General features: G+C 35.1%; 1 protein-coding gene across 4 annotated transcripts in view; it reads left to right on the forward strand.

Annotated features, from left to right (window-relative positions):
- The first annotated feature begins 1,337 nt into the window (after positions 1-1,337).
- Positions 1,338-23,525, forward strand: part of Nup58 (nucleoporin 58) — a 50,167-nt gene continuing 27,979 nt past the window's right edge. For 2 of the 4 annotated variants that reach the window (XM_077795235.1, XM_026381105.2), the window contains exons 1-9: positions 1,338-1,653; positions 7,909-8,051; positions 8,942-8,977; positions 11,283-11,432; positions 12,037-12,174; positions 15,904-16,014; positions 18,369-18,393; positions 19,840-19,905; positions 21,710-21,884. In XM_077795235.1, the coding sequence (XP_077651361.1) occupies positions 1,547-1,653; positions 7,909-8,051; positions 8,942-8,977; positions 11,283-11,432; positions 12,037-12,174; positions 15,904-16,014; positions 18,369-18,393; positions 19,840-19,905; positions 21,710-21,884 (951 nt within the window). In that variant the 5' untranslated portion in view covers positions 1,338-1,546. The remainder of the gene's footprint in view (positions 1,654-7,908; positions 8,052-8,941; positions 8,978-11,282; positions 11,433-12,036; positions 12,175-15,903; positions 16,015-18,368; positions 18,394-19,839; positions 19,906-21,709; positions 21,885-23,525) is intronic. The other 2 variants (XM_026381107.2, XM_026381106.2) reach the window with 1 other exon arrangement.

Raw genomic sequence — 23,525 nt, forward strand, 5'->3', positions numbered from 1 at the left:
TGTTTCTGTACTTTTCTCATAGCTCCCATTCGGCAGTTCCTCTAGTACTTTCAACCATACAGCCACTAAGCAGCTGTCTGGGAAGGACCCACAGGCATTCCTACCCACTAGAACGCTGACTTGATTATTGTTATTGTTGTTATTGTTTGGGTAAAAGGATTGAACCCAGGAGCACTTAACCACTGAAGTCACATCCCTAGCCCCGTCACTCTTTAATTTTTTTTTTTAATTGTAGATGAACACAGTGAAAGGAAAGCAGGAACGGGGAGACAGGAGAGAGAGAAATGAAAGACAGAGACCAGGTAGAGCTACACATGAGAGTATGTCAGTTTACAAATTAAGGCACATCTCTATAGACGGAGAGAGACAAAGTAAGCTTGGAATTAGGGACTTTTATGGGTCAGGCTCAGGGATTGGGGGTTAAGGGTGGGGTAGATATGAGCGAGTGATGAACCTTTCTCATTTAATGCCCTAGGACGGGAAAGCGACATTGTTCTTAAAACAGTGGCTGTCACTTAAGATGGCCGTCCTTATGCTAGGCCAGGACATTACCCACAAGACCTTTATTTTATTTTTTTATTTTTATGTGGTGCTGAGAATCCAACCCAATGCCTCACATATGCTAGGCAACCACTCTACCCTGAGCTACTGCCGAAGCCAGCCCCATCCCCAGCCCTTTGTTATTCTGAGACAAGGACTTGCTAAGTTTCGGAGGCTGGCTTTTAACTTGGGAACCTCCTGCCTCAGCCTCCGAAGCCGCTCGCTTCACCCAGCCAGGCCGCACACAAGATTCGTCCACTTGCGCACGCCACACACAGGAGACCTGGGCGCTTGGCCAAGTCAGCCTGGGGGCTCCCCGGGGCCGCTCAACCATCGAAGCCCCCTCGTCCCACCGACTTGGCCAAACGAACTCTGCAAGGCCTGGAGCTCCCAGGTGGAGCTCGCGTCGTGGGACCAGTAAATTCTTATCGTCTGATTTCTGAATCCTCGCGGAGCTGCTGCGCTCCCTTCCCTTCCTGGGGTGGGTCGGCTGCCTACCCAAGCCGGACTCCTCCTGTTTCTGTACGGGAGGTTTAGGGATGTTCACTAGAGCCCTCCCCACCTCTGGGGTTCTAGGCATGCTTTTTAGTGGGAGGTAGGATAGAAATTCATCAGTCACAAAGTACAGAAGGAGGAGAACTACAAAAGGAAGAAACGGTGGTTTAAAAACTCGGGGACCCGACCCTGTTCAGAGACTAGGCGGGGAGCCGACTCCACCGCGTCCCAGGGTGCCTTGCGCCGCACGTCGCTCCCCCTCCCGTCCCAGAGTTCCCTGCGCTGCCGGTTCGCTTCCGGCGTGCTAGGAGCTCGCGGCGGGCGTTGGGCGTGCTTGGGTTTAGTGGCTCCATCCATTTTGGCCGTGGTTCGCGGTCGCCGCTAGGGCTTGAAGTGCCCGCCAAGTCGGAACTGGCCAAGAACCATGCTGCCCGGTCCACTTCGGCTTTAAGGCTAGAGGAGGGTCTCCGACCTTTTTCAGCTTGCTGACGGGGTCCAGCCCGAGGCAGCCATGGCCACGGGCTTCTCCTTCGGGTCCGGGACGCTGGGTTCCACCACCGTGGCGGCCGGTGGGACCGGCACTGGCGGCGGTTTTTCTTTCGGGACTGGAGCATCTAGGTAATCACACTTCTTCGCTTTCGAGGTCCTATCTTTCCTCGCGACGCTCTTGGTGCCCCATCTTATCTCCCGCTGATTTCTTTCCGGTGGGCTTGGGGGAAAAGCACCTGACCAGACACCAGCGACAAGGACCTCCCGCTCGCTTCTGGTAGGGACGGGGGCGGAGTATCCCTTTGCTGTGAGGTCTCGAATTTCACAGATGGTTCAGGTATTGTTACTGCCCAGCGGGGTCTGACTAGGTGAAGGGGCTTGGGGTTTCACTCCTAAAGTTTAATCTTGTGCTAATCTTAGGTCTAGGTGAAAATTGAGCGAATGAATGAAATTACAGCTTTTTTAGGGCTTTAGAAAGGGACAAATAATAGAAGATGTTGAGGAGGACGATCATGGTTTCTCCTTGTTAATTAAGATTCCTTCGCAGTATGTACGGCCTTTCGTACTAGCGGTGTTTTTATGATTTCGTGATTGTTTTTTTCTCGAGCTTTGCAGACCTTTGTGTCTCATGGGACCCAGTTTATTGGTAATAATTTTCTGTAGCTTGTGCATATCAGTATCTCTCTGATAATAATGTCGTAATGGTTCATTTTATCGCTTACTAATTTACAAAACAACTTACCAGTTCAGGTGGAAACATATAAAAAAAGGAAGTTCAGAAAGAATGGGAAGAGAATATAGAAAACTTTAATCTTTAGAACACAGTGTTAAGAAATGTGTACTCTGTTGACAAGCTGTGGATGTGAATAGCTTAAAGGACATGGTGGTAGATTGAAAAGGCAAAATCACCTTCAGCATTACCTGTATTTTAAAAAAGGAAAGAGAGGGCTGGAGTTGTACCTTAGTGGTAAAATGCTTCCCTAGTATGTGTCAGGCACTGGGATAGATTATCAGCAGTGCATATAAATAAATAAAGGTCCATCTGCAACTAAATTTTTTTAAAAAATATATATTCTAAGTTGTAGATGGATACAATATGTTCATTTATTTTTATGTGGTGCTGAGGATTGAACCCAGTGCCTCAGGCATGTGAGGCAGGCGCCTAACCACTGAGCCACAACCCCAGCCCTAAAAAGAAAAGGAAGGGGAGAGGATCCACATACTATACAGCAAGCCAGAAATCTGGGAGCTTTTCTCCATACCTCTGCTACTGTGTGCTTTTAATGTAAGTCCTGATAACTTTGCTTCTGCAGGATTCATTTGTCTGCATTCCAGTGCACAAGCTATTATCCTTCATGGCACAGATATTTGTTAAACAAATTTTTGTGTTAGGATCTATTTTGGATGGTAAGACAAATAAGAGTTGTCTTTGGCGCTCAAATTCTAAATAAAAATTCCTGGTTCCTGTGAGGTTTTCAGCCAGCCCTCTTAACTTGTGTTGATTGAGAACTGCTATCAGCTCCTGCATGGATTAGTTTAATGGAATCCCAATTGCTGTCCCCAAATCTCCTTTTACATCAGTGATTGGCTCCTCCTTTAGTTACTTCCCACTATCCCTAGAAGGAAGTAAACAAAAAAAAAAAAAAAAAAAAGAGAGGAAAGAAAAGATATTCCTTTGGGTTTCAAGGCCCCAAATAATCTGCAATCTCTCCAGGTTCATCTTGAGCCCATTTTATCATTTCAGTGATCCAGACCCACTGTAGAAAAATAACATTTAAGTTATCACCCAGTATATTTGCACAAATAAGAAATTGAACAATTTCATAGGAACTGTTCATATTTACTTATATTTCATGGGATACATTTTGCTGTTTTCTATGCTAGTCCATTTCATTTTTTAGAATGTTGTGACCTGCAAAATTAATTTTTAAATTAATCTTTTCTAGTGGTCCTGATCTTAGTTTGAGGAATTCTGTCCTAGCAATACAGGCTTTTGTCAGTTCCTCAGAGGAATGAAGCTAAACTACTTCCAAGTAGTTCCGTCTATTTAGAGTGCCACAACTTCCTCTCTACCAAACCAATCCCTGTTTGTCTTTTGGTACTGAAATGATCTTTTCCTAAGAGGCCTTTTCTGACATGTCAGTCTAAGGGAGATATCCATTCTCACACTATTTTGTATGAGATATCCATTACCATACTATCTTAATATATTAAGTGTGTATATAAATCGTAATTGTTAATATTTATTATTTTGCTTGTAGTATGACCCCTGCAGTAGATTGTAAGTTCTATGATGCTAGAGACCTTTTCATTCTGTTTTCTCAGCAGACACTGTACTTGGACCTCAAACCATATTTAGTAAATGAATGAACAGTTAGTATCTATGTCTCCCACTGTCGGGAAATTTCTTTCTTTTTTTATTTATTTTTTTGTTGTAGATGGACAAAATATGTTTATTTTATTTGTTTATTTTTAATGTGGTGCTGAGGATCGAACTCAGTGACTTACCAGTGTTAGGCAAATGCTCTGCCACTGAGCCAGAACCCTAGCCCACTGTCGTGAAATTTCTGAGATCAGAGTCAGAGTATATGCCACTCTATCCTCAGTTCCTAGAACATACCTGGCATAGAAAAAGGTCTTTAATAAATCCTTATTGAATTGGTAAATGAATTATTAGTAAGAAATTAGAAAAATTTACTCATATTTTAGAAAGATTAGGATAAAGTAATGAAAGACAATCAACGTGTCAGCCAAGATGTTGTTCGGGAGGCCTGACTTTGTTAGTATCACCTGGTGATTTGAAGTAAGCCATTTTTAGGGAGTTCCTACATAAGGAAAAGGGATATGATAGTATATCTATCTTGGAGATGTTAGTTGAAGCATGTCAGTTTAGCATCATATCTGGCACTTGCTAAATGCTTAGTAAATTAACCATTATGTTAGCTCCCAAATCTACTAGAGGCAGACTAAGAAGTTAAAATCACATGCCTGACTTGATGGAGGGTTTTTTTTTTAAGAGAACTTTTTAATATTTATTTTATAGTTTTTTTCCTGTGGACACAACATCTTTATTTTACTTTTATGTGGTGCTGAGGATCGAACCCAGTGCCCCACCCGCATATGCCAAGCAAGTGCGCTACCCCCAGCCCAATGGAGTTTTGTTTTATCACAGCACATTCTATCAAGTCCTTGGCAGATAGCCCTGGATTGAGTCAATAATTTGTTGGGTCTAGGGTAGATTTTGTTTTTTTTTTTAAAGAAAATTTTTCTGCCACGTGGAATTTTTTCTTTTACTTTTCTCTTTTAAGAAATTTTTCTTTTTTTTTTCTTTTAAGAGTTTACTTTGATATGTACTATGGCAATATTTTTAATTGTAGTTATGTAACACTTGGTAGTACCTTCAGTTATCAAGAAATTTTACATATTTTGATTAATTTTTTGAAAACATTTTCACCATGCATCTATTACCACCACCACCCCACCCTCTGTGGTAATAGGGATTGAACCCAGGGGCACGTTACTACTACATCCCCAATCCACCTTCTTTTAAAATTCTTTCTATCTATCTATCTATCTATCTATTTATTTTTCAGGCAGGTCTAAGGCGGTGAGTGTCTCACTCAGTTGCTGAGGCTAGTCTTGAACATGTGATCCTCCTGCCTTAGCTTCTTGAGTTATTGGGATTACAGGAGTATTCCGCAGTGCCCAACTCCTTTTTATTTTTTATTTAAAACAAGAGTCTCACAAGTTGCCCAGACTGGTTTTGACTTAAGATCCTCCTGCTTCTTTTTAAAAAAAGTTCTGTGAATTTTCTAGCCCATGTTATATACACATAGTAGATCCAAAATAACAATATCGTAGACTACCATCAGTGAAACCATGTGTTCATGCATTTTTTTTAGTTGTACTTCCTATGCTCTCTGAATGTGTAGTCATTGAATACTGTAGTATCTTCTTTTTAACTTACACCTAGCTTTTTTGTTTGTATTTTTTAAACTGGGTATCTCACTTAAGTTTTTATTGTAGTCAATACTATTTCTTAAAATACTTTTCTTTTTTAAGTTATCAAAGGCCTTATTTATTTATATGTGGTGCTGAGAATCAAACCCAGTACCTCACACATGCTAGGCAAGTGCTCTACCACTGAACCACAACCCCAGCCCTCTTAAAATACTTTAAAATTCATTCAATAAGCGTTCAGAGATCCTTACAATTGTCAGTGAATCCTTACAGCCTAATTTGGCCTCCTTCCTGCTCTTCAGACATCCAGGGGTGCATACATATATGGTAAACTAATACATAACAGGGTACTCTTTCTTTTTTCTTTTTTTTAAATTGTACATGAACACAATACTCTATTTATTTTTTTTAATGTGGTGCTGTGGATCGAACCCAGTGCCTCACACATACTAGGCAAGCACTCTACCACTGAGCCACAACCCCAGCCCCCAATCCTCCTTTTTGCTACTCAGCATTGATGTCCTATCTCAAGGCCTAGCTCTTTAACAGGTTCCTCTGTCTCCATGCCCTATATACTGATAAGTCTTTCATCTCAAACTACTGCAATAATTATTTTTGCCATAATTTGGCACTTGATTATAATCTGCTTTATTGAAGGTATATATTTCTACTGCTTGAATCATAACACTACCCTTTCACTAGGCCCCCTAATGTGTGCAGAAAACCTAATTAATTTTTGGGCAATTATGGAATTGGTGATGCCTGCACCTAAGTAACTTGGAGAACTATTCTGACTTTGATTACAGTTATTTGTGTTATTTTATCCCCTTGAGGAACAACATGTTCTTTGAGTAGGAATTATCTTAGTTATCTTTGTATCCTTTGCAATTTCAGGCACACTATCTTGCACATAATGTTGTTTAATTCAATTTATAAGCATTCCTAATGATAACAGTAACAACATTTATTGAAGTGAGTTTGCCATTTACAATTTCTTAACCAGAATAAATAAACCTACTTAGTGGTACTATTATGCCTGTTTGCAGATGAAGAAGAAATAAAAGTTCAATGAAGTTAAGTGTTGTCACACAAATACTAGCACATGGGGAAGCTGGTATTGGAACCCAACCTCTACTGCCTCTCCTTACATTGAAACATCCTAAGGATATTAAGATTTTTTAGAAAGATATTGGGTTCTGTCATGGTGATTAGTCTTTATGGCGGAGCAGAGAAGGAAGTAGTAATAAAGATAAGTGGGATTTCCCATTATGCTATGCATGTTATAATCTATTAACTTTCCCACTTTGTTTTTGGTTCTGGGGATTGAAACCAGGGCCCTTTTCATGTTAAGCAAATACTTTACCACCCCTGCTCCTCCTACATAATTCTTGAAGTATCAAATTGTGAAACTTTCTTGCTTATTTTCATAATATGCTCTCCTACCTATAGATAGCAAATTTGCACCTCTGAGGCTTGATAATAGCAGTTGAAAAGTTGTAAATTTTGTTATACCACTTGTTTTTATCCTTTCTTTAAGCATTCAAGAAACTCACTAAAGAGAGCTTTTGCTGCTGAGCACATAATCTTGATAGATGTCAATTTAGCTTTGCATTTAATTTTTGCCAGGACATGCTCACTCCAGCACGCCTCCAGCCCCTAATTTCTCAGTTTTGGTGACAAGATTATCATTCCCCCCCACCCCCATGAATATGTACTATAGCAATAGAGAGATGGCTAAGGTACCTTAGAATAACATGTGTATTTTTCTTTGTGCTTTCTAGTTTTTTTGATTCAATTTGGAAATGTGAACTCTATTTGAGTAGTTCCAAAGGAAAATGATATACATTATAAGATTTTTTTTAAATTTATTTTTTATTTATTTTTCTTTTTTTTTAAAGAGACAGAGAGAGAGAGAGAGAGAGGAGAGAGAGAGAGAATATTTTAATATTCATTTTTCAGTTATCGGCGGACCCAACATCTTTGTTGGTATGTGGTGCTGAGGATCGAACCCGGGCCGCACGCATGGCAGGCAAGCGCGCTACCGCTTGAGCCACATCCCCAGCCCAATTATAAGATTTATTATGGCCATTTTCAAATATGATAGTTCTCAAACAAAAACTAATAAAAGTAGAATGTGTTCCTTGCTTATGATTATCTTGAGGTCTGAAATCCTGATTGCTCTACTGTGCTTTTCTTAAAAGCTTGGTATTGTATTTTTATAAGACTAATTTTACATTTGGAGAATAGAAAGATATTTGAACTTGGTTAAAGTTGAATTTATTAGTTTTCTTTTGAACATTAGGTGTATATTAGGTGTATAATAAAAAAGAAAATAACCCAGAAGAATTAATTTTTATTTTTCTTAAGTAAACATTGACTATAACAGATTTTTTTTTTAATTGTGTGTATGTTTTAATAAACAAGCAACCCTTCTGTGGGGCTCAATTTTGGAACTCTTGGAAGCACTGCAACTCCAGCAACTACGTCTACTTCTTCTGGTGGTTTTGGAACTGTACTCTTTGGATCTAAGCCTACCACTGGGTTCACTCTAGGAGGAACAAACACAGGTAAGGAGGATTTTCATATTTTCAGAGAGTAGGCTTGGGATATTCCTTTTCCAATGGGATATTTATTTTCCAATTTTCATCTTCTGTCTCCGTTTAGAGGTTGTTATTGGTAGTGGAACTTAAAATAAGGCTAAATACCAAGATGAATGGAATACAGGAATTTGGAAATAGGGTGATAGGCTGAGTTATTGGCTATGATTATAAGGAAGGCTTTCTCAAAAAATATAAGATTTCTTTATAATGAACTAAGGAGATTTAAAATTTTATATTAGATTATATAATACATTTTTTTTCCTTAATAAAGAGTATTGTTTAAGCCAAGTTTACCAGTTTGGAACATTAATTAACTTAGCATGTAAGCATGTATGGAACGGCAGCGTTGAAGAATGTTTTACTGGAGCTGACCATTTAAAAAGTTTTTGCATCCTTACTTACTTTCTCTGTCCTCAAAGCCTTTTGGTTTTCGCCACCTTTGTGTTGACCTTCAGACTTGGAGTGCAGCACATTTTACAGCCATACCCAGAAAATGAAAGGACAACTGGGGTACCAACCAGGGAGTTTCCTAAGATAGTTTTGTGTGCCTGCATTTTGTCTGGAGTAGTTTTTTTTCCCCCTCTGTTTTATTTTGTTATAAGCAATAGTTTGTATTTTATAAACCTTATTTCCTTATTAATCAAATTATATAGCCTGTAATATGAAAACCAGTGCCATAGGAAAAATTCTTGTGTTAGTGGTTATGGTGGCAGATATCATGATCTATTAGTCTTAATAGACTAATGTATTTATTAGTCTATTATCTATTTGCCTCCATGGAGGCGACACCTGAGGGTTTTTTTCCCTTATGAATGCCATCTTCCTTGTTTAAATTTTATTTCTCTTTTTGTTCTCAGGAATAGCAACAACTATAACTACAGGACTAACTCTGGGTAAGAATTTTTGAGGAAAGATCTCAGATCTGTGGTTTCCTAAAAATTTAAATGAATTAAGTGATCTTTCTACTCTTATATCTCACAGTACTGGGATATAGAAGAAAGTATGCAAAGAAAATCTTGAGTATAGATCCTAAGTACTCTTTTCAATATTTGAGTACTTAAAAGTGATTTATACATGATTTTAAAAATTCAGATAAATATTTTAAATACAGAATTGGTTTTTAACGCAGAAGTTTATTTTATATTACTTTTTCAGCATTTTGACTAAATATTAGGAAAAGAGCCAAGCTGCACACCAGAAGTCTTAGAGTTAATCTCTGGTTGTAGCTTTAAATAATGTGAAGCCTTAGACAGTCGTATAAAGTATGTAGTGACAAAGCTCTTAGCTGTCTATAAAATATTGTAGGGCTGGGGTGTAGCATAGTGGGAGATTGCTTCCCTAGCATGTATGGGGTCCTGGGTTTGATCCCCAGTACTGAAAAAGAAAATAATAATGATACTGGACTAAAAAGTTCTTTGATTCCCTTGTCACTCAGAAACATAATAGTTTCTGTAGTGGTATGCTTACGAGAATGTAAATAACTAGGTTTCATCCTGCTTTGACTCTTAACGGTGAATAATGGGTGACAGTAAAGTGAAAGGAAAAAATGAAAGGATGTTGAAAAGCTCTTAAATTGGTTAAGGATTGACTATTCACTTGAATGCTGTTGGCTTGTCATCAATGGAAAACACATCTGTTTGTCACCAGAGCTTTGGACAGGATTGGCTGAGGGCAAGTAATTTATTCCTCTTACTGTCTGAGGTTATAAAACCCATCCATACATGATTTTGGAGTACTGTGCTCTCGCAGGAACTTGTAATCAGGGCAATCCAGAAGCATAGTTTCTGACTTCTTTTTTCTCAGTGGTTTCAGGAGAAGCCCAAATGTGGGTCATTCATGCATTTCTTGTTTGAATAGTTATTGTTTTCTGTGTGATTATGAGTATGCATGATGCCTTGAAAGTCAATATTAGCTTGTATTTGCAATGGTGTTGGTGAGAATGGTATTGATGGTGAAGTCAGGAAATTTGGGGTGTACATGCAGGACATTGATCTAATATGAGATGACGGGGGTACGCAGGTATATAATATGGACTTGTGTAATTTGATAAATATCTCAGACATAGGATGATACAATGAAAGGAAAAGCAAGAAGAGAATAGGGTTATTTTGGGACAGAAAATATTCCAGACAGAAGTAGAATGCAGTGTTTGCTCAATCATAAAACTTATTCCAATGGAATAAGAAAAACATTTTGTTCATGGGGCTTAGGATTCAAAAGTGGAAATGGTGGGAAGAATTGAGATTTGAGAGCAGGTTGGAACCAGATTAGAAGGTCACTTATGTGCCTGATTTTTAGACTATTGTAGAATAATCTAGAGTTAATTGGAACCATAAGTTGGTAGGATCACCAGGATGTTGTTTTTAAGGTAACTGGGATAATGCCAAAAATAGAGTTCAGAAGAGATTGGCAGAGAAATTAAGTCTGTTGTTGTAGTTCTTGAGAGGTGGTTTAATTTAAGGTTTTTGAGAATGCCTGTAATCCAGGGATATTTCTGAAATAGAATTAGCAGGATTTATAGCCAGTGGAATTCAGAGGAAGGAAGGACTGTGAAAAAAAATCGTGGCTTTTTTGGCTTTTATAATTGAATTGACCTTGGTGGGCCTGGGGCTTTAGCAAAATTAGATTTATTTGGGTTTTTTTGGAAAGGGAAAGCCAGCTAACGGCATTCAGGTAGATGCACATTTTAGTCTCATGTACCCATAAGTGGGTGACATTAAGGGAATCCTAGAGAATATCAAGACATCAACAGACGAAGGGAATCTACAAAAGAATATGGGAAAGGAATAGCACAGAAACTAGTAGTAAGAGATCTGAGAGCTGACAGGACCCAGAAAGAAAAGTATTTTAAGGATTAGAGAATGTTTGCATAGTCTTGGAGAAGAGGGACTGTTTTTCTTTTGAGAGTAAAGGGAAAAAAGGATAAATACTGTTTTATATAAATCTAGGTATTGAATTTATTGATCACAATATTATATTGATTGGGGTGTTTTCACCTTTCTTAAAATCTAAAGGACCTTTTTTTTTTTCCTGAATTCACCATGATTTGGTTCTAACCTCTATTTTAATTTTCATGCATACACATGTATTCTTATTCTGTTGACACAAAACAGGATCACAAACTTATAGGGATCCTGATTGAAACCAATATGATATGTATACACTTAAGGTAAAATTGGATTTTATCTATTAAAACAGGAACACCAGCCACTACATCTGCATCTACAACTGGCTTCAGTTTAGGATTCAATAAACCTGCAGCATCTGCCACACCATTTGCTCTTCCTATTACTTCTACCTCAGCAAGCGGTCTCACTCTTTCATCTGCCCTGACATCAACTCCAGCAGGTGAGTAGAGAACATAGATACCCACTTTTCCTTCTTTATTTATTTGGTACCAGGGATTGAACCCAGGGACACTTAATCACTGAGCCACATCCCAGCTGGTGTTTTTGTTTGTTTGTTTGTTTGTAAAGACAAGTCAGTGTTGGCCATTACTGCAGTAGGGAATGTCTTGGAATGTGTTCTTTATTTACAGAGTAGAGCAAGGGACAGGATTAGAAAGGTAAAATGTAAAGCTTTTAATACCTGCTTTGTTTTCAAGGAGCCATTTTATGACAAGGAAGGATAAAAATGTTATATAAACCTTACTTAGCTTAGTATTTGTTTAATTGTAAACGTGGAATTGGAAGCCTGGGTTGGAAACACTTGTATGGAATCAGTTACCTGGTACCATTCTAATATTACCTGAAGCCCTTATTTCTCTCAGTTTTTGCTTTATAGCTACTATTCTTTTGTTCTACAGTGTATATAATATTTATCTTTAGCGAGTAGATTTTGCAAAGAGACAATTTTATCATGGAAATCAACTTAAAATTTTTTTACTTGTATTTTTCTATGGTGTACTTAAGTAATGTGCCATTTGAAGGCTTAGTATCTCATTTTTCGTTAGCATCCACTGGATTTACTCTAAATAATCTGGGAGGAACAACAGCCACAACTACAACTGCATCAACAGGCCTTTCTTTAGGGGGAGCCTTAGCTGGTTTGGGAGGTTCACTTTTCCAGAGTACAAACACAGCAGCATCAGGTAATTGATGATATTTACTCTACAGAATAGTAAGTATTTGTATTTAAATTATTTTTTATTTTTGCCTTTTAACCAGTTTGCTTTTCCTCTTTAATCTGTATATTTTCCTTTAATGTAAAATTGGTTTTCGTACATAATTGAACCTTTTAGTCATATTTAGAGATACATTTTTCTCTTCCTCAATATTGACAAATTAGATAAAGAAGCAAGCCTATTTAAGGAGTCAGAAAGCCAGGTACGTTTGCACATGTTTGTAATCCCAGCGGCTTTGAAGGCTGAGATAGGATTGCAAGTTCAAAGCCAGCCTCAGCAACAGAGGGGCGCTAAGCAACTCAGTGAGACCCTATCTCTAAATAACAACACAAAAGAAGGCTGGGGATGTGGCTCAGTGGCTGAGTAACCCTGAGTTCAATCCCCATCCCTCCTTCTTTCCCCCACAAAAAAGGAGTCAGAAAACTTAAAATAAGTGGCATTTAAGTAGTTTGGGGTTAATTGGAGGTCTAGTTCAGTGGTAGAATTGTTTATCTAGCATGCACAAAGGCTTGGGTGGATTCCCAAGCTAGAAAAAAAAATTTGTTTTGAGTCATTTATAGCTTAACTTCACTATAAGGCAACTTGTAAAGTCTTAGTTCTAGGAATGACTTTCAATTATGGAATTTCAGGAAAGGGTATTAGAAAACCATGTGCCTCTTCTTTCTGTTATTTTTTTTCATTTTACTTTTATATCAGTCTTTATGAGAGATGTTTAAATATTTATCCTGCAAAAATTCCATGTTACAGTCATCTCATGATTTGGATATTACAAGATATTGTGAATATCTACAAAATTAGACAATAACAAAAAGATTAGTATTTGAGATATCAATACAAACTAGAACACTATAATTTTCTTCAGATTATTTTGACCATCCTTACCCTCCATTCCACTGACTTGAAAATCCTCTTCATCAAATTATTATCTGAAGAAAGGACAAAAAAGAAATAGTGTCTTTAATCGAAAAAGTCAAGTCATTTTCCTTTCTTTTCTCCTATTCAACCAAGTGACGTATTAGGCACATATTAGGGGCCCTGCAAAACTTCTGAAAGTAAAATAGTCATTATAAATCAGTCCAAGTGTAACTGGAAATTCTGAGTTTGATAGATTAGCATTTCCTAATTTGTACATTGTTAAACAGAATTTTTTTTTATTTTATTTTATTTATTTATTTATTTATTTATTTATTTATTTTTTTTGAGTTGAGGTCTCATTATGTTGCCCAGGTCTTGAACTTACAAACTCAAGTGATCTTCCTACCTTAGCCTCCCAAATAGCTGGGACTACAGGAGTGCTCTGCTATGCCTAGCTAAATAGAAATTCTTGATGTTACACTGCTATGTGAAATAATTATACAATTTCTTCAAATAATAGAAAAGCTTTTCTCACTCCCAAAATGCCCTCATTGACTTTTCAAAATACTCATTTCTTTATACAGTCATTAGCTATAACCAATATTTAAAAGATCTATAGAGGGGCTGGGGCTGTAGCTCAGTGGTAGAGCGCCTGCCTCGCACATGTGAGGCACTGGGTTTGATCTTCAGCACCACATAAAAATAAATAAAGATATTGTGTCCAACTACAACTAAAAAAAAAAAAAAACTATAGAATCCTTAATATGAGGCAAATTTCATAATAAGCAAGAAAATAGAAATTAACCTGATATATAAAATACTAATTCAGTATTTTCTGCCACATGAATTGATATTTTAGTATTTTGCCAATGACTATGTTGAAATTATTTAATATCTGTGTAATAAGAGAGGGCTGGGAAGGTAGTACTCCATGATGGAGTGCTTCCTAGCATGCGTGAAACCTGGGGTTTGACTCAAATAACCGCAAGTAGTAGTACGAGTAATAGTAGCAGAAGCAGTAGTAATAACAGAGACAGAGGGTTGTTTTATGTTTCCTTCTCAGACTCTTAATATTTAATGCTTATACTTAATCTAAACGTGTTGAATTTTTTAAAAATTATCATAGGTTTAAGTATTCATTTTTTGAAATGTTTAGGCCAGAAGTGTTTCAGATTTTGGAATTTTTTGGATTTTAAAATATTTACATAGACTTCACCAGTCAAACATCAACACAATGCTCAAAAAGTTTTAGATTTTTAGAACATTTCAGATTTTGAATTTTTGGATTAGGGATGCTTGTCTGGTATAGAGTAATTCTTTATTTAGCTGTTTTCTGACACATAGCCAGAATTTAAATCAAAATTTCAGTTATATTTATTAAATATTTTCTCTTTTTAAAAAATAGATGGTATTATCTTAGGAATGCATGGATTTTAGAAATATGTTTATCAACACAGGACTTTTTTTAATATTTATTTTTTAGAAGTAGCTGGACACAATGCCTTTATTATTTATTTTTTATTTATTTATTTGATTTTTTTTTTTAATTTTATTTTTTTTTATTGGTTGTTCACAACATTACAAAGCTCTTGACATATAGTATTTCATACATTAGATTGAAGTGGGTTATGAACTCCCAATTTTACCCCAAATGCAGATTGCAGAATCACGTCGGTTACACATCCACAATTTTACATAATGCCCAATTAGTAATTGTTGTATTCTGCTACCTTTCCTATCCCCTACTATCCCTCCCTCCCCTCCCTATTTATTTATTTTTTAATGAGGTGCTGAGGATGGAAACCAGGACCTCACATGTGCTAGACGAGCGCTCTACCGCTGAGCCACGATCCCAGTCCCTCAACATAGGACCTTTGAAATTTTGCTACTTGGCTCAAATATAAATTAATGACTTAGAATTAACTGTCATCATTTTGATTCTTTTTGCCAGGTTTTCTAGTAGCTATATCAGTTAGCTTAGGAGCTATACTATTGGTGGAATTTAACCAGATGGAGAGTGATAGGAAACAGTAAAAAAAGAGGGGGAAGCCTGTAGTGGACTAGAATCAAGAAAGTCTTCTCTTTTGTAGAACTAATTGAAGGCTAGTATAGCCAGGTAAATTAAAGCATTTCTTTTTAAATAGGTAAATTAAAGCATTTCTTTTTAAAATAACTTTTCTGAAAAGAACTTGGAAGTATGCAGTTATACTTAATATATATTATGCTCAAAGTTTATAAATTAACACTGGATTATTTTTAAAGTGTGCAGTTCCAAAGTATGTTTGGAAGATAAGACTGACTTCTCTGAAAATAATACAACTTAAACTGTTTTTGTAGAAAAGGTTCAAAAGTAACAAACATTGAATACCCACATATATTGAATTAACACATATTCTGATCTTTTTATTTTTTATTTTTATTTTTTATTTTTTTTTTAAAGAGAGAGTGAGAGAGGAGAGAGAGAGAGAGAGAGAGAGAGAGAGAGAGAGAGAGAGAGAGAGAGAATTTTTAATGTTTATTTTTTAGTTCTCGGCAGACACAACATCTTTGTTGGTATGTGGTGCTGAGGATCGAACCCGGGCCGCACGCATGCCAGGCGAGCGCGATACCCCTTGAGCCACAACCCCAGCCCATATTCTGATCTTTTTAATAATGAAACATCACATTATCCAAACTACATATACCATCTTTGCCCAAAGTATGCTCCAGACTTGTTCCTTGATATTTTCCTAAATCAATTATGAAAAAAATCTTAAAAGCATTTGAGTACTTTGGTTAGTAAGAGGAAATTCTGGTAAAGTCTTTCAGTAAAATTGTATGTAATATTTGGTTTATTTGCAGGACTTGGACAAAATGCTTTAGGCCTGACTTTGGGAACTACAGCAGCTACTTCAGCTGCAGGCAATGAAGGCCTCGGTGGTATAGATTTTAGTAGCTCATCAGATAAAAAGAGTAAGTAATGTTATTGTAATTTTGTCTTCTAACACTACTGTTAAGCAACTTCCACATTATTCAAAATTCCTATGTCTGAAAAATCTCTATTTATGTATTCAGTAGTATAGTTTTTACTTTTAAGTTTGTTTTACATTAGCATTAGCATTGTGCAAATTTTGTGTATTGATTAAGGTTTAATTTTTGTAGATCACTTAAATATATATGTGTATCTCTTATTTATCCAACTTAATATCTTTGTTAATATTTTTTTTTATTGGCGTCATCATAGTATATATTTTGTAATATGTTGTTACTCACATATCAAAAGCATTTGGCAGTGTAATTCAGCTAGGTGCTTTACTCTAGAGAGGAGTATGAGAGATATAAGGACTTAATTTCCCCTCTCTACCTCTATCCACACCATCCTGTACTCGTAGTGTGCTTAAGCTTGAGTTGAGCAAAGAAAATACATAAAAATAAGTGCACATGATCACATGTACCACATCTCAGTTCCCTTTAATCTGTTATATTGGTCAAAGGATTTTTTGTTGTTGTTGTGTTACTCTACAGAATTTTTTCTTTTTCTAGTAGCTATATCAGTTAGCTTGGGAGCTGTACTATTGGTGGGATTTAACCAGATGGAGAGTGATAGGAAACAGTAATTGGTAAAGAGGGGGAAGCCTGGAGTGGACTAGAATCAAGAAAGTCTTCTCTTTTGAAGAACTAATTGAAGGCTAGTTTAGCCAGAGAGCAGAAAGGTCAGATGCCAGCTGTCTTGAAGAACTTTCTGTGCAACATTGAATTTTGTCACTATACTGATGACCACTAGACTCTACTAAAGGATATTGATGCGATTTGTATTTTAAGATTAAGAGCATTCTGACAGCCAGGTAGAAAATAATTGTAGGAAGGAGAGAAGCAGCATGGAGAAGTGTTGGGAAGTTATATAGTAGTCTGGGTATATTACTGAGGCAAAGCTAGGTAGACCAGTAAGGTGTCCTTGGCAGTCTAGAAATAGGCCCAAGTTCTAGTTGTTTGTATGTACATAAATAAAATGAAATACCAATGAATTAGTATATTAGTAGAAAATAATTGATGAATTATTTGGCAAAACAAAATTAAAGACCTTTTTTATTACCATTATTAAGGCATTTATAGAAGAAATATGCCAATTTCAGAAATATTAAAATGAAAAAATTTTTATAATTAAATATTCCAAATATTTATGGAAAAATAAACTAGTCAGATGAAAGATGAAAAAAGTGAAATCCTGCATATAAAGATGAAAGACAAATAATACATTAAAAATAAAATACTTGATTTTTAGATGCTTACTTTCTCACATTTTAATATCTCTGAAATTCAGGTTGTTTATAGATTCAATTTTATTTTTATTTATTTATTTATTTTTAAAATTGTTTTCTTTGCTGTGCAGAAGCTTTTTTTTTTCTTTTTTCTTTTTTTTTTTTTAAGAAAGAGAGAGAGAATTTTTTTAATATTTATTTTTTAGTTCTCGGCGGACACAATATCTGTTGGTATGTGGTGCTGAGGATCGAACCCGGGCCGCACGCATGCCAGGCGAGCGCGCTACCGCTTGAGCCCACATCTCCAGCCCCCTATAGATTCAATTTTAGAAACAGATATAAATATTTGTGAGATAAATAATTAATATACTAAGTGTTGAAATAGCTCTTAGAAATTAATAAGAGAAATATCATAAGAGAAATGTGCAAAAAAATGAAGAATGTAGAAATTACACAGGTAGGCAATTCACAAAAAATAAACCTGTCAGATGAAGATTTGAAAAATATGTTTCACTAGTCTAAGAAATACAAGCTAAGATAAAAATAAATGGCATCATTTAGCTACATGATTAGCAAAGATTTAAAAATCTGATGTTCGTTGGTTTTTGAGAGTGTGATCCAAAAAGTGCTCTCAGGGTAGTTGTTTTAAGGGATTGCCAGATTGTTTTAAAGAATTGGAGAAATTCAGGATACTAATCTGACTTAGTGTTCAATCCTGATAGGGCCTTAAAAAGTGTTAGATAAAGTTACCTAGAGTTAACTTGGTAGAGAATATAAACTATTCATACTGGATATTTTTTATGGAACAATTGAGAAAATTTTTAGTTGAGAAAAGAAAACTATGTCCTTGAAAGAAGTAGGTGCAGATCAGCTGTGGAACACGTTGGCTTTGTACACATCTCCTTGATAACGCTGCATTCATAACAAGTCATTTCATTGAGCAATGTTTAAGAGGCAAGCTAAGAAATGTTTCCATTTATATTCATACCTTAATTTGTGTTCATTTAAAATGTTTGGAATATGTTGTTAAATTACCTATTTTTACATGAAGCTTCTTGAATTTTCTAGGTGATAAAACAGGAACAAGACCAGAGTAAGTTTATAATTTAAAATATTTTAATCAAGAGTTTTATTTATTAAATTTGTAGGCAGATGGTATAGTTGGAAATACATAGAACCAGGTACACATTTAGAAGGAAGAGACACTTTTAACAAGCATTTGTCAAAAATAAGATAATAAATGTATGTTCTAGAAAGATTGTGACAGGTCACATCACATCTTCAATTTTTAGTTTATTAAAAAACTTTAAAACATTTCTTTTTAGAAAGGTGATTGATATTTTCCCCAGTTAATGTAAATATGCATATAAGTTTGTCAGTTTTTGTTTCCGGTGCTGGGATTTGAACCAAAGGCCTTGGTGCATGCTAATTAAGCACAAGCTTAATAGTATGTAAAACATACTTAATAGTATGTAAAACAAGCTTAATAGTATGTAAAACATCTTGAACCATGGATTACATAGTGCAGCCTTTAAAATATCTTGCTTACATATGTAAATTATTATGCCAGGACTGTTTTTTATTTATTTGTATCTTTATTAAAGAAAATAGTTTTCATATACATTTTATATATATATATATATATATATATATATATATATATACACACACACACACACACTTGAAATATATTTGAACTTGATCATTATTTTTATTACAAATTATGTTTTCTCACACAATTTGTATTAAATAAGCTATTTATAAATAAATGATCAAATTTGCTGTTCTACAAACTTCTTGTGTATATTTTAGCCTAATACAGATTGAGTATCCCTTATACAAAATGTTTAGGACAAGAAGTGTTTCAGATTTTGGACTTTTTCAGACTTGGGGATATTTGTATGGAATATACACATTGAGTGTCCCTAATCTCAAAATACAAAATGCTCTAGAATCTGAAACTTTAAAAAATTGAAATGAAGGAACAGACTGAGATCTGTCTAAGGTTATAAAATCTAACTCATGATTTCATTATAGCATGCCAAATTTTAGTTGTTCCTGCCTTCATTAATTATTTGTATTTCCCTTAAACTATCCCTTGCTTTTATTTTCTCATTTCAATGCGTGTTGAAGAATAAACTGAAGTTATAATATTTAGAGCATCTCATGAGAAGTTATGTAGACTTTGTGTTATTGATGCTTTAATTATTCAAACTGAATAAAATGTTAGTCATAGAATCTTTTAGCCAGCATCTCATTTAGTCATTAGTATTTTCTTTTTTCCTTAGAATTTAGTTAAAAGCTTTTAAGTATATTTATAATAGCTGCCACTCTTCTTAATTAAGAAATCTCAATTTCAAATAAATTGCTGGAACTAGGTCAGGAAATTTTTTTTTTTAATTTTGAAATCATCCAAGGAAGCTCTAAGTAGAGAACATTTGCTATATTTTCTTGAATCTTAACACATAGTATAGTAAAATTTAATGTCAACTTTCTAAAATCTGAATGGTATTAATACATTTGTGGCTTTTTTTCTTAGGGATAGTAAGGCACTGAAGGATGAAAATCTACCTCCTGTCATCTGCCAGGATGTTGAAAATCTCCAGTGAGTGTCAAATATTATTTAAATAAATAATGCTCAAAGAATTCTAGAATACATTTTAGGGGGAACATCTTTTCTTTCTAAACATTTTAACTTGGGTTAAATTGTTAATGTTTTTAAAAATAAGAGAAAGTTGAAAAGCAATTAAAATTAATGTAACTGCCATTCTATAAACTAGTGTGTAAATTATGGATGAATTTTTTACTTTTGTTTCTTTGACAAACTTATTTTTTAATTGATTAGTCTTTTAATTGGTGCATTATAATTTTACATATTGAATCAATTCATTGCAACATATTTGTACGTGCATATAATTTAATCAGTTTAATTCCCCGGTACCTCCCCTTTCCAGCTTTACCTTCTGTTTTCATGAGATTTCCCTCCTCCCTCTTTTTTTCACCCTTTTTTCTCTGTAGCTTCCATATATAAGAGAAAACATAACAATCCTTGACTTCTGAATCTGGCTTATTTTGCTTAGCATAATGCTTTTACGTTCGTTCCATCCATCCATTTTCCTGCAGATGACAGAATTTCATTCTTTACAATTGAGTAAAACTCCATTCCATGTGTATGCCACATTTTCTTTATCCATTCATCTCTTGGTGGACACATAAGCTGGTTTCTTAACTTGGCTACTGTGAATTGCACTGTTAGCAACATAGGATGCATGTATTGCTGACTTTAATTATTTAGGATAAATACTGAGGCACCATATAGTTTGGTCATATGGTGAATCCATGCTTAGTCCGTGGAGGAATCTTTATACTGATTTCCAAAGTGGTTGTACTAATTTGCATTTCTGCCAAGAGTGTATGAGTGTTCTTTTTCCACCAACATTCTTCGCAGTATTTATTATTTGTATTTTTGATGGTGATTGTTCTAACTGGAGTGAGATGAAATCTCAGAGTAGTTTTGATCTGCATTTCTCTGATTGCTAAAGAAGCTGAATATTTTTTATAAGTTTGTTGGTCATTTGTGTGTCTTCTTTGAGATATGTCTGTTTAGTTCAATTGTCCATTTATTGATTTTTAAAAATTTTTTGAGTTCTTTATATTCTTGATATCAATACCATCAGAACAAGGGCTGGAAAAGATTTTTCTCCCATTTTGTGGGTTTTCTCTTCATGCTCTTTTGTTTCCTTTGCTTGGCAGAAGCTTTTTAATTTGATGCCACTCTATTTGTTGATTCTTGGTATTATTTCCAGAGCTTTAGGGGTCCTTCTAAGGAAGTTTTTGTCTGTGCCTTTGTGTTGGAGTGCCCCAGCATTTTCTTGTAGGGGTTGCAAAGTTTGTGGTCTAATTCCTAAATCTTTTTTTTTTTTTTTTTTTTTTTTGTACCAGGGATTGAGCTAAGGGGCACTGGACCACTGAGCCACATCCCAGTCCTATTTTGTATTTTATTTAGAGACAGGGTCTCATTGTTTAGTGCTTCACTTTTGCTGAGGCTGGCTTTGAACTCGCAATCCTCCTGCCTCCTCCTGAACCACTGGGATTACAGGTTGATCTATTTTGAATTGACTTTTGTAGTATGAGAGAGATTTAGGTTCATTCTTCTACATATGCATATATAATTTTCCCAGCACCATTTGTTAAAAACCCTATATTTTCTCCAGTGTATGTTTTTGGTGCCTTTGTCAAGGATCAAATGACTGTATTTCTATGGGTTTTTCTTTTTTTTTTTTTTTTGTCTTCTATTCCATTGATCCTAAGTGTTTTGTTTTTTGCCAGTACCACAATTTTTAAATTCTCAAGTTTTATTTATTGTTTTATTTATTTATTTATTTATCTATTATTTATTTTTTGTAAAGGAAATTTGTGAAGGAACAAAAACAGGTCCAAGAAGAAATTAGTAGAATGTCTTCAAAAGCAATGCTTAAAGTACAAGAAGATATTAAAGCTCTGAAGCAACTTCTATCGTTGGCTGCCAGTGGATTACAGAGAAACACTCTTAATATTGATAAATTGAAAGTAGAAACTGCTCAGGTATACTAAATTACAGCCATTTTACCATAGAATGTTTTGCTTTGTTTTTTTTTCCAAAATGGAAATAATGATATCTTAAAAGTTGATACATACATACTGTGAGAAAACCAGGTAGATCATATTTTTTCTTTAAAAAATGTTTTTTTGTGATGCTAGAAATTGAACCCAGGGTCTCATGTTTGCCAAACTAGTGCTCTACTACTGAGCAATATCCCCAGCCTATCATATATTTTTAAATTACTTTAATAAATAATAGTAGTTACTAGTTAATGCTTGCTCTGTATAACACTGTATCATAAGCAATTTATTGATATTTGTTAATCTGCTTTCATTTTCATGGTAGTCCTTTGAAGTAAGGTACTGTTATTCTCATTATGTAAATAAGAGGCAGAGAACTTTGTTAATAAGTTGAACAGCCTGAATTCAGACCCTGCTGATCTAATTTGAGTTTATGCCCTTAACGAATTTGTTTACATAGTGCCTGCTGACTAAATTGGTCTGTTCATAAGAGAAAGAATACCTAGTCAGAAAATGTTTTTAACATATCATTTATTAAATTAAAATTATATCACACTTTATAGATTCATTTCACTGAAGACTTGTTAGTCTTAGTTAATAAAAATTATAATGAGGTTAGTATTTTTTGTCATTCTTGTCTAATTGCTTTTATCCCATGGCCTAATGTACAATACATACTAAATAAAATATATAATTCTTTTCTATTGCAGTGAAGAAGAATGATGGTTGATGATTTACTTGAATTTTATATGTCATAATTATAAAACATACTTGATATCATTGTGGCAATCTGGACAACATTCCCTTTAAGTTGTTCCTATCTGTTGATAAACTGCATAGGATATGCCTTTACTGTGAGCTTATCAATGAGTGCTATGCTCATAAGTGATGTTGTTTTTTGGTAGGGATACTGGGGATTGAGCTAAGGCACTTGACCACTAAGCCACATCTCCAGCCCTATTTTGTATTTTATTTAGAGACAGGGTCTCATTGAGTTGCTTAGTGTCTCATTTTTGCTGAGGTTGGCTTTGAACTCTTGTCTCAGACTCCCAAGCCTCTGGGATTATAGGCATGTGCCATTGTGCCAGTCTAGTAATGTTGTTATATGTAAAATTTTAAAACATGTCTTCAAGTCAACTATTAGAGAATACCTTTGCTTTTTAAATACCATGTTACTCAAGTAACTATTCTAAACTATTATGTTTAAAGAGAATTTTAAGACTTTTGTCTTTTCTCAGATTTCCTGGTCATTTGGAAAATCTCAGATTAAATGTTACATAAATTACATGAAATCATAAATTTTGTATGCAAAATATATGAAATCATGTAAGTTATAAGTAGAAAAATAATGGAACAAATGCAGAGTGAGATGAACTCTGATGGGACCCATTGTAATTCTAAAACTGGATAATTCCACTCACAAATATACATGGGACACCTGTTATATATCAGACTTGTTGATCATCTCTAGTAATAAAAAGACAGTGGGGGATAAATGGAATGGTAAAAGACTTAATGCAAAGAAAGAGGATAGGAATCAAAGTTTCCTTAAGGATAAATGAACTGAATTTAGAAAACTTTGTAGGCTACATCAAAGAAATTTGATTTATGATTACTATTATT

Source organism: Urocitellus parryii, chromosome 2, assembly GCF_045843805.1.
Source record: "Urocitellus parryii isolate mUroPar1 chromosome 2, mUroPar1.hap1, whole genome shotgun sequence".
Lineage (NCBI taxonomy): Eukaryota > Metazoa > Chordata > Mammalia > Rodentia > Sciuridae > Urocitellus > Urocitellus parryii.